Source organism: Gymnoscopelus braueri, assembly GCF_963280865.1.
Source record: "Gymnoscopelus braueri genome assembly, chromosome: 13".
NCBI classification, from domain to species: Eukaryota; Metazoa; Chordata; class Actinopteri; order Myctophiformes; family Myctophidae; genus Gymnoscopelus; species Gymnoscopelus braueri.
The window spans coordinates 54,225,796-54,241,750 of NC_137615.1; the positions used below are offsets into that span (position 1 = coordinate 54,225,796).

A 15,955-nucleotide genomic window follows, 5' to 3' on the forward strand; every position below is an offset into this window, starting at 1 on the left:
GAAAGTTACATTTATGTCATGATATGAAATGTGAGCTTACCATAATCAAAATAATCCTTAATCATATTCCATCATGTATCATTGCACAATTCAAATAATCCTCTGCCCTGATTTTCCATGGGCAGTGTTGCCAGATATTGCGAGAGAAAGAAGCCTAGGAAAACAAAAAAAAACAACAAAAGAAAATCGCCGCCGCGCTTCGGGGGGCGGCTAACATTTTTCGCCGCCGCGCAGCATTTATTAATGCCCCCCCAATTAATCATTTCTGTATCCGGACCTGCAAACATCTTGAAGAATCAGAACAGCCATACAATGGTCTTTAGGCAGGATTGCTGGGTGCTTGGCTTCAGCTGGCATTGCTGCTTGACTAAGTCTCCCTCCAACACAAAGGATGTCATCTTGTAGAATAGGATTTAGTCTAAAGATCTGACTACTTCTTTTGATAAGCTCAGGCCGCTGAAGAGCAGTTATTTCCTCCTGAAACTTCTTCTGCTGACAGCGACTGATGATGATCAGTTCAGCTTGTCGCATTTCATCCACAGTAAGGTAGGTCGGTTTGAGGCTCTTTTTGTAGCTCAACATTTCCTTGTTCACTGATTGTTGATCTTGGTGTATTCCATCCAATTCCTTTCTCTTCTGTGACAGGATTCTTAGGATATTTCTGACTCGGCTGAGCCATGCCACTGCCTTTTTTAGACGTGTCCATGAAGAGAAGTATCCAATCAACTGTTGCATCACATCAGTGCTTTCTTCTGCGGTAACAGCATTCACCACAACACTTTTCTTCACCTCAGGATCAGCTGCTGTAAGGCATTCCAGGTGATTACATTTCTCTGGCCATTCTTCTCCTGGTTTACTGAGAAAATCAGGCCCTGCAATCCAGACTTTGTTCTGCATGAAGGTGCTCACCTTTTGACCCCTTGAAGCATAATCTGCAGGATTCAGTTGAGTGTTTATGTAGTTCCATTGCTGCACTTTTGATGCTTGCAGGATTGTGGAAACCCTGTTTGCCACGAATGTCTTGAATCTGGTATTCTCATTGGCTATGTACTTAAGCATAGCAGTGCTGTCTGTCCAAAACATAGAGTTTGACAGCGAGAGCTGCAGCTCCTTCTTCAGCATGAGATCCACTTTAACAGCCAGCGTCGCTGCTGTCAGCTCCAACCTTGGGATAGTTGTAGGCTTGAGTGCGGCAACCCTCGCCTTTCCCAAGACGAATGTGCAATGTATTTGATTGCTGTTGTTCTGTTGGACTATTTATGTGACAGTACCATAGCCTGTTTAGCTCGCATCGCAAAAATGATGCAGCTGAGCCTTCACTACTTCTCCATACTCTGGTGGCTTGAAGCATCGATCCACTCCAAAGTCGCTGAGTTGCTGAAGCTCTTCCACCCACGTGCACCATTGTTGTGCAAGATGTTCTGGCACCGCGTCATCCCAGCTGGTTCTCAGTCTACACAATTCTTGCAGAATGCATCTGGCAGGCAGTAAGATTGGTGACAACATCCCTAGTGGGTCATATACAGAACTCATCATTGACAAGATTCCTCTCCTCGTGAGGGGCTTCTGTTGTATGTTCACTCGGGGGTGATATACGCCGTGATGTGGGATAAACCACACCTTTCCATCACAGCGGCTTAACTCTTCAACTGGGACTTTCACAGCGTAGCCCTTGTTGATCATATCTGCCATGAATCTGACATAGTCTTCTTGGAATGACCGATCCCTCATAAGTTTCGTCTTTATGTTAAGCACACGCTGTTCTGCTAATGCTCTGTTGTTGGGCATTTTAACGGCAGTATTATTCAATGGTAAGCCAATAGAATAGTGGCCCTTCTCAAGTATTGTTGATTGAGAGACTCTGTCCATTAACAACTTATCTTCCTTAGACATTTCCAGCTGCTCTCCTTGAGCAGTCTCAGGAAAATCATACTTAAATTGTTGAGTCCACAATTCTTCCAGTCTAGCGACAGAGATCCGATTGGTCAGGATCTCTGTCAGGTCATTGTCCGACTTTGGGTGTTCTCACGCAGTGGTCCATTTATGGTCCATCCCAAAGCTGTGTGTACTGCATACGGTCCATCCGCTGACAACACTGCGGATTACCTCCTCTGGTTCCAAAGCCTTTGCAACATCAGTCCCAATCAAGAGACCTATGTCTGCCTCAATTGATGGGATTTGCACATCACGTAGATGAGGCCACTTATCCACATCTTACTGGGTTGGGATATTCTCCTTACTCACAGGGATATCCTGTTGTGTAAACACTTCAATGAACTCCATGTAGTCATCTCCGTCTAGATTACTCACTTCCAGATCTGTTACAGCATTGCAGGAGATTGTATTTTGTTCTCCCAGAGTGGTGAGAAGGATGTTCATCTTTCTTCCTTGCAGATTGAGGTCATTCATGAGCTTGTTAGTGCAGAAGGAAGCATTGCTCCTGGGATCCAGGAATGCATAGCAAGCTTTTTACTTCTCAAAAGACACAAAAATAATATTCCACAGGTTACAATTGTGTGAGATGAAGATGGTAAGAAAACTCTATGGTTCCAAACCCCAAACTGTCTGACACTGACTCACTCTCAGTCCCACTGATGACAGCAGCTGTGTCTAATCATCAACACGTCACAGTGACACAATACACACCTGTTCTTACTCAACCTTAATTATCCAAGGCCTTAATTATCAAAGGTACTCTCTGATGTTCTCTTAAAGCAAAAGTACTCTTATGTCAACACTTGTACATATATAGACCATGAAATAAACATATGAATTTAGCAATTATTTATCTTCTTCAAATATTTAAACAATACATGACCAACGCCTGACCGAGGCACTGAAGATCATTGAAGCGGCAGGCCTCAAACTGAACAAAGCAAAGTGCAAGTTCAAACAGCGACAGATCCGCTTCCTGGGTCACATCATCGACGAGGCAGGCGTCAGGCCCGACCCAAACAAAGTGACCGGGATAGAGAACTTTCCTCAACCCCAAAATGTGAACGAACTAAAAAGATATTTAGGGATGGTCAATTACCTTGCAAAGTTTGTGCCAGAGCTGTCCATTGTGGGCCAGCCACTGTACGAGCTATTGAAGGCAAAGTCAGAGTGGCTGTGGGGGCCCTCACAGCATTCAACAAAAACTGCACTTGCAACCGCCCCGGTGCTCACCCTCTACGATGTCACCAAGCCTACCATCGCGTCAGCAGACGCCAGCAGCTACGGGTTGGGAGGCGTCCTGCTCCAGCAGCACGGGGAGGACTGGAAGCCTGTAGCCTACTGTTCCAGACGCCTAACCGACGCAGAGAAGAGGTACACTCAAATTGAAAAGGAGTGTTTAGCCAGTGTGTGGGCCTGTGAACGGTTCGACAAATACCTGTTTGGGCTAGACAGCTTCAGATTAATCACTGATCACAAACCCCTGGTACCTCTCATGAACAGTAAAGACCTGGACAATGTACCCCTGAGGTGCCAGAGGTTACTGATGAGACTAATGCGTTTCAATGCCATAGCTGAGTACGCACTAGGCAAAACACTAGCCGTGGCTGATGCTCTTTCCAGAGGCCCAGAGCAGTGCTGTGGGGACGGAGCTTCCCACGATGATGTAGCTGCACACATTGATGCTGTAGTGAGTCAGATGCCTACCCCCCAGAGAGTGAGGGAGATTAAACAGCACTAGCAGTCAGATTGTGGCTAAGCTGAAAGCTACATTTGCACGTCACGGGGTCCCAGAAATATTTTTTTCTGATAACGCGGCCAACCTAGTCTCAGCAGAGATGAGGAAGTTTAGTGAGGATTATGATTTTGTCCATGTGACATCAAGCCCACATTTTCCCCAGAGTAATGGTCATGCAGAGAGGGCAGTCCAGATAGCTAAAGGGATACTGAAGCAGGAGGACCCCCTCCTAGCTCTGATGACATACAGAGCCACATCATGCTCTTCCACCGGAGCCAGTCCAGCTGAACTCCTGATGGGCAGGAAGCTCAGAACCACCTTGCCCACACTGCAGGACAACTTGAAACCGAACTGGCCTGACGAGGACGTCATTAAACAGGCCGATGCTGCAGCCAAGCAAAGGCAGGCCGTGAGGATTCTACCCCCACTGAGCCCGGGAGACACGGTGCTCACAAAATTGGACGGACAAAAGCAATGGACAATGCTAGCTGTTGTTCACAGCACTTGTCCTGCTCCAAGGTCTTACATAGTGGAGACAGGCCAAGGTGATCGCTACAGAAGGAACAGGCGCCACCTGATAGCCACACCCAACACACACACACTCCTGTTAGTGAGGACCATGACCAGGTCACTCCTGAGGAGGTCACGTACACAGAACTGCCCCATGCTACAGACACACCTGTCACTCCTACACAAGGGACTGAGATTGTTACTCGCTCTGGCAGAGTGTGCAAACCAGTACACAGACTGGATTTGTGAACGTATGTACTGTGGGTGGGTTTGAAAAAAAAAAAAAGACTTGGGGACTGTCGGAAAAAAAAGAAAAGGGGATGATATGTGAAATATTGATGTTGTTTGAGATGTTGTCTTTGTTATTTTCATTCTGATGATACTGAGAAGCTACCGAGTGTAAAGTATTGAATGATAAGTTGTGAAGTCAATATTGTGGTTACAAAAGAGTTTTGAAAAGATTTGGGAGTTAATCATCTTTGAGGGGGAGATGTAATGAGTGAAGTTACTAAGACAGGGTGCTTGTCACTTTAAGAGCTGAGACAGAGTGCGCATGTGTTGTGTGACGTAGGCGGAAGTACGTAGGATGTTATGTGTGATGCCGGGTTCTGGAGGGAACGTTAATAAACACAGACTACTGCTGATACACAACAAGAGAACTTGTGGAGTCGCCTCATTATAATTGTGTGAACTTTATATGTCCTGTAAGATAGACATCTACAGACATTACATTAGGTTTTACCATTTTTACTCAATACACATTATTAATTATGAAATATCAATATGAACTGTTATCTCTGTGGTTTGGCTTCCACACTGATATTGAGCAGTACCTTGCTAATTGTTTAGCCCTCCTTTTGGAGAGGCCGGCCATTTGAAGGCCCCTCACAACCAACTTGTGCACATGCCCTAGGCTTCCAAAGATAAAAACCAAAAGTTTACATCTGTAGCCTAGCTGAGAGATGGTCTGCTCTTGCTGATGATATTTTAGCACTTTGGTTAGGAAGGCTTCCTCTAAGCTGTAATCAAAAGTACAGCCAACCTCGAGAATGAACACCTCTCTATGGTTTTCATTAACAACAATGACATCAGGGGAGTTAGCTGAAATGTTAGAGAACGCAGAATCATCGTTACACAGGCTAAACATGCTCGGCTTCACAATAGAATGCTTATACAGCATAATGGATAACCTGAAAATAGAAGAGATATCTTTTGATATCAGATCCACTATTCTGTCATGCCTACTTATGTAGAGTCCCCTGTATACATGGCACCCGTTTAGAATGTGGGACATGGTTTCAGCTATTTGGTCATGACCATGATGTATACAGTGAGGAGCATGGTTGATTGGAAACCAGATGGAGAGGTTAAGTTTAGATGGTAAAACCTGCAACCTCGCTTTCAGAGTAAAGATAACAATGCATTCGTCTAAAGCAACATTTTTGAACACAGAGTGAGAGACAGAATGGTCCGTAGCAGGGAGACATGCAGCCTTCCCTTGCAGTCTTAGCTCGGTCCAATGTTGCCGCTGCCTTTGCTGTTGTGCCCATAAGAGGCGACCTCGGGCATTAGTCAGTGGGAGTTGGTGTTCTGTTCCACACACAGTCATAGATGCTCTGACAGAAATACTGGAGTCAGATATAAAGTCCTCCGAGACAGCCAACGCCTCAGAGTTAGACCCTACCCACTTCAAAGTAACAGCACAGCCCAACAGCGATCGTTTAAGTCCGGCCAGTCTGACCACACACCGAAGCCGGGAGAGCGACTGTCTTAGCCTGACACTCAGCCTGAATTTTCATTTCATTTCACTCCATTATTCAGTCTGAAAGCCCTCTCAATGCAGCCGATTTCTGAGATGGCCAAAGTTTGGCGACTCTTTGGCGATTGGTTCATACTGGATTATCCCGATCCCGATTCATCGTACAGATTTTCAACCGAGAAACACCCGCCTTCGACACAGTCACCAGACCCTGAATGCGAGGCAAACGATTCAGGGGGTGGAGCCAGGCTACGACTGTCTAGCTTTCCACTAAGTTTCCTCCTGAAGCCTAGGAAGCTAGGATCCGAGCCACATCCCAGGGGGACCTTACGTCGTTTTAGGTCCAAGAACAGAGATGAACGTGCAAGCTCTCTCACATACTGGTCATCATTGTTCAGCATATTTAACAAATGGGAGAGCCTCGTCGCAATATATGTCCATTCAAAATTGGGAACACCCATGCCACCCTCACGCTTACTGTGAAATATAATGTCACGTGTTGTGTGTGTGTTAAGACCAGTCCATTGTCTCACTAGGTGTACAGTTTTGTCAGTCAAATCACGTCGTGATTTTCGTGGAACATGTACAATGGAGAAAATATGTTGTACCTTGGCCAATGCTATTATTCTGACTGCCTCTAGTTTCATGATGAGTAGACTGAAAGAGCGAGCCCTATCGATGGTCTTGAAGGGCGGATCCAAACCCAGGCCGTTGGATTCCAGCGCTGCTTCCTATTGCTTCACCAATCTATGTCCCCGCCGCCCGCCAGTTTCATTTTAAGGTTTTTCACCTTACAATACTTACCTTACCCTTGCCTTTGCCTGTACAGCTGTACTAAACTACAAAAACTAAAGTAAAGGAGAGTAAAAAGAAGAAAAAGTTGTGATCATTGTATGAGTGAAACCCAGTTAAAACCTCCTATGGACTGTACCATCCCTTACAAGCGGGGAAACTGCAAATATACTAAATAGCTTGACCCACGAGACCACTATACTAAGGATTGTCCTCCCACACAATGAAATCGTGTTTATTTCACACTACAAATGGACCTGTATGTCTCCTATCACCTGTTTATGATGCCACTCCTCTCTGCACCTGCGACACGCAGGCACACACGCACACACACGCACACACACACACACACACACACACACACACACACTCACAGAGAGTCACGCAGGCACACACATACACACGCACACACGCACGCACACAATGGCTGTAAACGCCTCACGTGGCTCAGGTTCCTGGCCAGTCAAACGCTTGTGAAAGTCAATCCATAAACATAAAGACCAGAGAGAGACCATGCGCCCATCCTCATCGACGGTGCTGCAGTGGAAAGGGTCAGCGAGTTCAAGTTCCTCGGAGTACACATCGAGGAGGACCTCAAATGGGAGACGCACTCCACACACGTGAGGAAAAAGGCTCAGCAGCGACTGTACTGGCTCCGCCGCCTGAAGAAGCTCGGAGTAGGACGTCGCATCCTCAGGCTGTACTACAACAGTTCTGTTGAAGGCATCCTAACAGGCTGTGTCACGGCCTGGTACGGGAACTGCACTGCCCGAGAAAAGATCAGCCTACAACGAGTAGTGCGATCGGCAGAGCGGATAATGGGAATCGAGCTCCCAGCGCTCCAGGAACTGTACAAAAAGCGGTGCGTGGTCAAAGCCAAGCGCATCATCAAGGACAAGCACCACCCAAGTCACAGACTGTTCAACCCCCTACAACGACCGCGACCGGGCAAGGGGCTCTACCGCAGTATCAAGAGTTCCACCACCAGGTACTGGTGTAGTTTCAATCCGGCTGCTGTCAGAATGCTGAATGGGGCATAAGCCTGAATGAGGCATAGGCCTTGTTCAGCAGCCTGACAACAGGCAGCGCAGACTTTTCTGGCTCTTCCTGAACACACCTGTGGATTATACCAGGGACAATGACTTGGACTTTAGCCCCCCCTCGGACACACCTGTGGACTACACCAGGTACAAATGACTTTTTGTTGCACTCCCTCATGGAGCTACTTGCGGATTATACTAGGGTCAGTCCACTCTAGGTGGACACGCACTGACCTTTTGCACCTTAATCCCTTGTATAACGCACTGACTTTTTTTTTTTTTTTTTTGTCTTTTTTTATTGTTCTCCTTTTCCTCTAAGCACCTTAACGTCCATTGTCTATCATGCACAGTATAAGTATAACATGCACAGTATACAATACATTGCTGCTATGCTCAGGCACCTTAGTTTAGTTTTTTTTAGTTTTTTTTATTATCTCAGGTAATTTGTAAATATGTAGATAACTTGTCTGGCCTTCTGTTGCTCTCTTGTTTTGATCTCCTTCCCACTTACCCCCCACCCTCTTCTTCTCCCCCCCCTCTTCTTTCTATGGAAACTAACGTTGCGATGGGAACGATGTACAAAAAAGAATTTCACCCACTTTTTTACCTTGTAAACCTGTGATGTGACAATAAAACTGATTCTGATTCTGATTCTGATTCTGATAAAGGCTTTCTGCTGGGGGGAGAGAGAGATAGAGAGAGATAGAGACGGACAACGAACAAACGCACAGACAGGTGGACACACAGTATATGTGAGTGTACAGTATGTATACAATCTTTACAGTATAAATCATTTTGTCTCAGTCAAGTAACGTAGCGATTTGTTTGCTCAAAAGCAGCGATAAAGGTAAACCCTTCCTGTAACTGTGTAAATGTGGTTCATTCATATGTGCACACAGGACTAAGTCATAATGTCATTTGTTGCTTTCAGGTGGATACCTATTATGTCCAAAACCGTTCATTTTAAGCTTGTAGATCGGCTATTTTTGTGTGACACTGATGAAGTAGCATCAAGGGCATGGATTTACAGAAACACATACCATTTTGAAACATGGAGATATGAGGTTTCTGCCTGACAGCAACAAATTATATATGTATATATTTCATATAGTACTGCACATAGTACTGCACAAACCTGAAGCACCTGAAAGAAGGGCATTGCTCAAACTACAGAGGGAGAGAAAGGAAAAGAGAAGAACCCTCCACAATCCTCCATTAAAAAAACAGCAGCAGCAACGTTGTGCAGAAGAACATCAAAGAAGCAGCACTGGTGCACCCATAAAAAGCTGGAGAGGCAGCCAGAGAGAGACTAACGGTTTGTTCGTTTAAGAGTTATACAATTTAGAACGTGCGTTCTAGTTCATGGTCATTTGTTTGTTTGATGTCTTCAAGCTAAAGCAACATGATTGTTTGATTTAAAAACAAATGTGATTTGTTTATTGAGATATGAAGACTGATAAAAAACGGTTTGAATGCTGCTAAAATTGTATTATATTTGCATTTCATATGAGACTGCATATGTTTAAAAACTGTTTAAAAACATAGTTCATAAAAAGACACTAAGAAGTAAAAAACAATATTTAGAAGTGTTTAAAACATATATGCAAAGCATGTATACTTGTATTTTTTATTTCATGTGCATTGTATTTACAGTAGTTAGTTTCATTTTAAGGTTTTTCACCTTACAATACTTACCTTACCCTTGCCTGTACAGCTGTACTAAACTACAAAAACTAAAGTAAAGGAGAGTAAAAAGAAGAAAAAGTTGTGACCATTGTATGAGTGAAACCCAGTTAAAACCTCCTATGGACTGTACCATCCCTTACAAGCGGGGAAACTGCAAATATACTAAATAGCTTGACCCACGAGACCACTATACTAAGGATTGTCCTCCCACACAATGAAATCGTGTTTATTTCACACTACAAATGGACCTGTATGTCTCCTATCACCTGTTTATGATGCCACTCCTCTCTGCACCTGCGACACGCAGGCACACGCACACACACACACACACACACACACACACACACACACACACACACACACACACACACACACACACACACACACACACACTCACAGAGAGTCACGCAGGTACACACATACGCAGGCACACACACACGCACACAATGGCTGTAAACGCCTCACGTGGCTCAGGTTACCTGGCCAGTCAAACGCTTGTGAAAGTCTATCCACAAACATAAAGGCTTTCTGCTGGGGGGAGAGAGAGATAGAGAGAGATAGAGACGGACAACGAAAAAACGGACAGACAGGTGGACACACAGTATATGTGAGTGTACACTATGTATACAATCTTTACAGTATAAATCATTTTGTCTCAGTCAAGTAACGTAGCGATTTGTTTGCTCAAAAGCAGCGATAAAGGTAAACCCTTCCATGTAACTGTGTAAATGTGGTTCATTCATATGTGCACACAGGACTAAGTCATAATGTCATTTGTTGCTGTCAGGTGGATACCTATTATGTCCAAAACCGTTCATTTTAAGCTTGTAGATCGGCTATTTTTGTGTGACACTGATGAAGTAGCATCAAGGGCATGGATTTACAGAAACACATACCATTTTGAAACATGGAGATATGAGGTTTCTGCCTGACAGCAACAAATTATAGTTTTCTCTACTGCCGTCGCTTCAAACCTTGTTCCCACTTCCTGGACAGGTGAACCGTCCGATCAAAGAACCGGTGTGGACTGGATCTGAACCAAGGTTATTATAGTTTTGGCATTTTCATCGTTTTTTTATTTAAATTTCGTTTTGACTCCATGTGTTCAATTTCAGTTTAGTTATTGGTTAGTTATTTTGTTTTAGAAAATAGCAAAAAGAGCGTGTCACAACACGTCGCAAGCTTTTAGATCAGCTATTTTAGCTAATTGTGAAGATTCTTGACAACAGGCCTTAAGTTGTCAAACACTAGTCTTATGTATGAAATATTGTCAAAAACTAAAACTAAGGACATTTTCTCAAACACACAATAGGCTACTGTTTCAGTAGCCTAAGTTATCGTTTTCTGTAAAGCCTTGTTTTGTATTCTTATTCCAACTAACTAAACTAAAATGTTTTTTTTTTTCAATTGTAGTCATAGTAATTTTTGGCAAAGCCTTGTATACATTTTTACTCCAGTTAACTGCCACACAAAAAAAGTGGAGAGTCCTAGGGTTCGCAAGGAGGCAAAAACTCAACGCTAAAACAACCGAGGAGGGAGACCACCTCAAACAGCTATATTTTACATCCTTTTCAGCAACGCGATTCAAGTACAAGTACAACTCTTCCTCAGGCAGCAATCTGTCTGAGGCAATCTGCCTCTTGTACTCAAAATACGTTACTGACACGGAGTAGTTGTAATATTTAAGCCAATTGTTTGTTCGTTTGCCAAAACAAAAAAGTTGTCAAATATAGTGTGAGTGTGTTTGTACACAGACAGAACAGATTTCTTACATAGTTTCCCTTTAAGAGTAAGGGGGTCTGCCAAATCTTTGTGTGATGGGGAACATTAGCCGAAAATAGCAGATCTACAAGCTCACAACGTGAGCTTGTAGAACAAGAGCTGACCAAGTACAGAGCCAACGGTCAAATTGACTATGTTATTGAGGGTTTAGAAGGTTAACTGTCTGAAAATACACACTGACATGAATCCAACATGTTAATAGAAAAGATAATGTGTAAACAAACAATGCATTTACACAACACCGATGATAGTGCTGTCAAATGACAGAGTTTAATCTGCAACAAAATCTTATATACAATATGCTTTTTAACAAAGCGTTTTCTTAATTTTCTTGGGCCTGTTTTCCCCCTTCTCTTTGCCCTGATTTTGAATTTGACCCTTTAGCCTAGTACGGTCCCATCATGTAATTGTTTGGTTGCTTCTGATTTTTTTATGCCATGTTTTTAAACCCTGTAGCACTTTGAGATTTGCAAAAATGTTAAGTGCGTTATAAATCAAATGTATTATTATTAGAAGATGGACGCCCCTCGCCGCGGTCTGGGACGCTGCTCGTGTGCCTTCTGGACGGCGGTGGCCTTCGATGTCTTCGGCCTGCTGGTGCTGCTGACGGGCGTGTTCGCCGATGTCTTCTTCTACGACTTCCTTATCTATGCCGGCGCTATCATCATCTTCCTGAGGTGAGGAGGTGTGAGAGACTTGGAAAGTCCTTTGTGCAGGTAGCTTTGAAGGTCTACAATTTGACAGACAATGATCGCTTGGCCAGGACAACCGTAACTTAACCTGGAATAAATAGATGTTTCAAAGACTCTGACCTCTAATGACATTCCGAGGGTGGGTTTCTTTGTGCTGTTGTTTCGCTGTGAGCACTTTCACTTCTCACGCTTTTGCACTGACCGAATGGACACTTTTTTGATTGGGATTGCACTGATAATTACTATTAGGCCTATTATTTGTTTTATGATGAGATCAGGTGAGACATTTATGAAGCACTGACTGTAATGGACAATTTATTTGTTTTTGCCTCTGTATACCGTTGCTCTGTATTGTTGATGCTTTTAGTTTTTTTGTTTTTGCCTTGTATTGCTGTACACAACAGTACTTTTTATTTTTCTTGCTCTTTACCTGTAACTCTGCAACCTTAACTGCTGTGCCGCCACTGGGCGCCACCTTTATATCCTGTGGCCGCCACCTTTATTATCCTGCGGGATAATAAAGGTATCTATCTATCTATCTTCCTCAGCCTCATATGGTGGGTGTTCTGGTACACGGGCAACATCGACGTGCCGCCAGAGGAGCTTGAGGACGATGTGGGCCTGCTGAAGAAGAAGAAAGACGGAGACCTGGGTGCCGCGGTCGGCGGCGCCGTGCGCCGCTTCTCCAGCCGCGTCCGGAACTCGTTCCGGCGGAACGGCGCGGCGGGAGGGGGAGGTTTGTTATGTTTTTTTATGTTCTATTTTGTTTTGACGTTTGATATAGCAACATGAGTTTTTCAGAATACTGAAATGTTGGGTAAAAAAATAAATAAAAATCAGTGTTGCTCAAACTTTTTCATCTCAAGGACCCCCAAAATTATATGAATTTGGCCACCGACCCCCATCTCAAAATATTTTGTTCCAGGGATCTCCAGAAGCAAAGATTTGAGTTAAAATGTTTCACTTTAAAAAATATCTTTATATTCAAAGATTTGCACAGATTGTTTTTTTTTAATTACTTCACGTAGCATTTTTTTTTTGCAGAAATCCGCAAATGGCAACAAACCGCTCTGTTCCCATTAAAGAGCATTGGCAGAATCGGCCCTCATAGGTAAAATTAAACTTCAGCAAGGCCGCGCTCTAAAGCAGGTTTGCTAGTATTTGAGTGTTTTTTATGTTGTTAAAAGGCTTAGGTTTTGGTTTAGTTTGTTCGTTCTAGCGTTAGTTTTAGTTTTTTGTTGTTGTTATATTGGGTAGTCAGGGGTGAGATTCAAAAAGAACCTCAGAACAATATCAAGATCTACTAATTTCTTTACTTTTGAGGATTTTGGACAATTTTCAATTATTTTTTATTTTGTAAGGCGTTGTTTTTATTTGTATTTCAGTTAACTAAAACGTTTTTTTCTCAATTCTATTTTTGGATATTTAGTTATCTTTTGAATGTAGGATAAGGATTTTGGTGTCTTGCTCAGGGACACCTCGACACATTGCTGAGGCCTGGAATCGAACCTGGGACCTTCGGTTTCCCAGGCGGGCTTCTCTAACCCAGTGGTTCTCAAACCTTTTTCATGTTAAGGACCCCCAAATTGACACATATTAGCCCACGGACCCCCATTTGAAAATATATGCCCCCCATATAAGAGAAGATTCTGACGGCTAAAGCAGTGATTCTCAACTATTTTAATTTCAAGGACCCCCAGTTTGACATGCATTAGACCACGGACCACCATTTGATACCATTTTGATCTCTGGGACCCAAATCTACACCATTATCATCTGTCCATTTACAGAAACATAAGGGTCCATTTGGTTCCTAGCTATCAATCATTTGTCTGGGGACCCCCTGGAAGCCCCTCAAGGACCCCTGGGGGGTCCCCGGACCCCACTTTGAGAACCACTGCTGTAATCATTCAGCTATGGCCGCCCCCCATAGTCAATCAAGGTCAAGGTCAAGGTAAACTTTATTGTCCACAAGGGAAATTTGGCTTGGGCTTTCACCCCTGCTGCAGCCACCCACAAAACATCCGTGACAAAAGACAAAATACATAACAGGGGGGGGACACAACATTACACAAATACACAGATCACACAGTGGTCAATCTAATCTTCTCACAGTCAATGCTGTTTCAGAGCCTCGTTCAGCAATTTAGTTGACACCGGTACGAACGTTTTTTTTAATCTGACATAGTTCCATTTTGGTTCGCTGTACCTTCTCCCAGAGGGCATCATTACAAACTTTCCATGTAGAACATGGGTAGCATCACTGACTATTTTCTGAGCCTGTTTTAACGTAGCCTGCTCGTAAATAGACTGCAGAGAGGGGAGTTGTCTTACTCCTATTATCTTCCCTGCAGTCTGCACCAATCGGAGCAATTTGGACCTCAGTTGCACTGAGAGATTACCAAACCAAACTGTGATGCCAAATCTGACCAGGCCAATGAGTACGATCAGATTATAGAAAGAGTACTATCAGATTATAGAGCTGTTTAACACTTATTGTAACAAAACAGTATCACGTACCTTAGCTTTAAAGGAGCAGTTCACCCAAAAAAGTTACTTATGGTATTTTCTATCAATTACACACCCCATGAAGCCTTGAATTTTTTGTTTTTGTCGTAATTCCTTAGCCAATAATTTGATGATGGTGGCTGCTTAGTGGGAGACTCAATTGAGACTCCGCTGATCTTCAAATGATTGGCTCAAGAATGCAAAAAAAAAAATCTCCATGAATTCAAGGAATTCGAGTGTAGATCTGCTATTTTTTTTAAATCGTGAAAATGTGTGCAAATCTTTTAATATATATTTTTTTAAAGCGAATATTTGTAACTGTCAAATGTTTCAACAAATGTCTTCATTTTTCTGAAAAACTATTGTTGCTATATCAGTGGTGCTCAAACTTGTTCATGTCAAGGACCCCCAAAATTACTGTTTTGCCGCCAATCCCCATCAAAATATGTTGTTCCAGGGACCCCCAGAAGTAAAGATTTGAGTTGAAAATGTTGTTTCAAAAAGATATATGTATTCAAAGATTTGCACAAAGATCAAGATTTTTCAAAAAATAACAGATCTACAAGCTCGTAGCGCGCTATGAGCTTGTAGATCTGCTATTTTTGAATAACCAAAGTCTATAAATAATAATTATAGCTAGAAATCAAAAATGACACAGATGCGTTCCCGGATTGAATGGGTTAACTATGATAACCTTGCAGGAGTGGGAGGCGCGCAGCAACAGGGTGCCGTATGTTCCTTTGCGGGCGCGAGGAAGACAAAAGCGGCACCCGGTGAGGCCCCTGACCCAGAGCGGCCAGACGACACGTCGCCGCAGGTCTCCCTGGCCATGACGACGGCCCCGCAGGAACACGATACGGTGACGAATAGGGACACACGTCACACACCTGTCCACGACGCCACAGAAACCTCACCTATATGACCCCGTCAAGTCGGACAGTTTATTTCCAGCTGGCATGGCCACATGTGGCCAGTGGTGGAAAGTAACATAAAGTACATTTACTTAAGTACTGTACTTAAGTACAATTTTGAGGTACTTTTACTTTACTGGAGTATATAATTTTTTTAATACTTTTACTTACACTACATCTCATAGTCAAATATTGTACTTTTTACTCCACTACAATTATTAAAAAAACTTTACTAGTTTTACTAGTAATCTACTTTGTAGATTTGGATTATTATCACAAAACATGCATTAACTACTTCAGCCCTATTTACAAGCTCGTTGTGAGCTTGTAGATCTGCTATTTTCTAACGATTTTTGTACATTTTATACATGTGAAACCTGTGAAATGGGACATTCTGCATAATGAGTACTTTTACTTTTGGTACTTCAAGTATATTTTGATGCCAATACTTTTGGACTTTTACTCAAGTACATTTTGAATACCGGACTTTTACTTGCAACAGAGTATTTCTGCATTGCAGTATTGATACTTTTACTTGAGTAAAACATTTGAGTACTTTTCCACCACTGCCTGTGGCACAGACTGGCGGCTCAATGTAGTGC

At 43.1% G+C, this 15,955-nt stretch overlaps 1 protein-coding gene across 2 annotated transcripts; it reads left to right on the forward strand.

Moving 5' to 3' along the window:
* Positions 1–9,981: 9,981 nt before the first annotated feature.
* Positions 9,982–15,430, forward strand: LOC308098242 (uncharacterized protein). Of its 2 annotated transcripts, none has more exons than XM_080446524.1 (5): positions 9,982–10,067; positions 10,457–10,503; positions 11,756–11,919; positions 12,483–12,670; positions 15,144–15,430. In XM_080446524.1, the coding sequence occupies exons 3-5, from the start codon at positions 11,759–11,761 to the stop codon at positions 15,362–15,364; spliced, it is 570 nt and encodes a 189-aa protein (XP_080302650.1). In that variant the 5' UTR covers positions 9,982–10,067; positions 10,457–10,503; positions 11,756–11,758; the 3' UTR covers positions 15,365–15,430. The 2 variants fall into 2 exon arrangements, with proteins under 2 accessions (XP_080302650.1, XP_080302651.1); XM_080446525.1 differs by having other exon boundaries at positions 10,048–10,162.
* Positions 15,431–15,955: the final 525 nt, after the last annotated feature.

Excerpts from the sequence above, each read along its gene's own strand:
- LOC308098242 (XM_080446524.1), top strand. The coding sequence starts at position 11,759 with ATGGACGCCCCTCGCCGCGGTCTGGGACGCTGCTCGTGTGCCTTCTGG. Across the intron at positions 11,920-12,482 it reads GCTATCATCATCTTCCTGAG|CCTCATATGGTGGGTGTTCT; the intron begins GTGAGGAGGTGT and ends TATCTTCCTCAG. Across the intron at positions 12,671-15,143 it reads CGGCGCGGCGGGAGGGGGAG|GAGTGGGAGGCGCGCAGCAA; the intron begins GTTTGTTATGTT and ends ATAACCTTGCAG.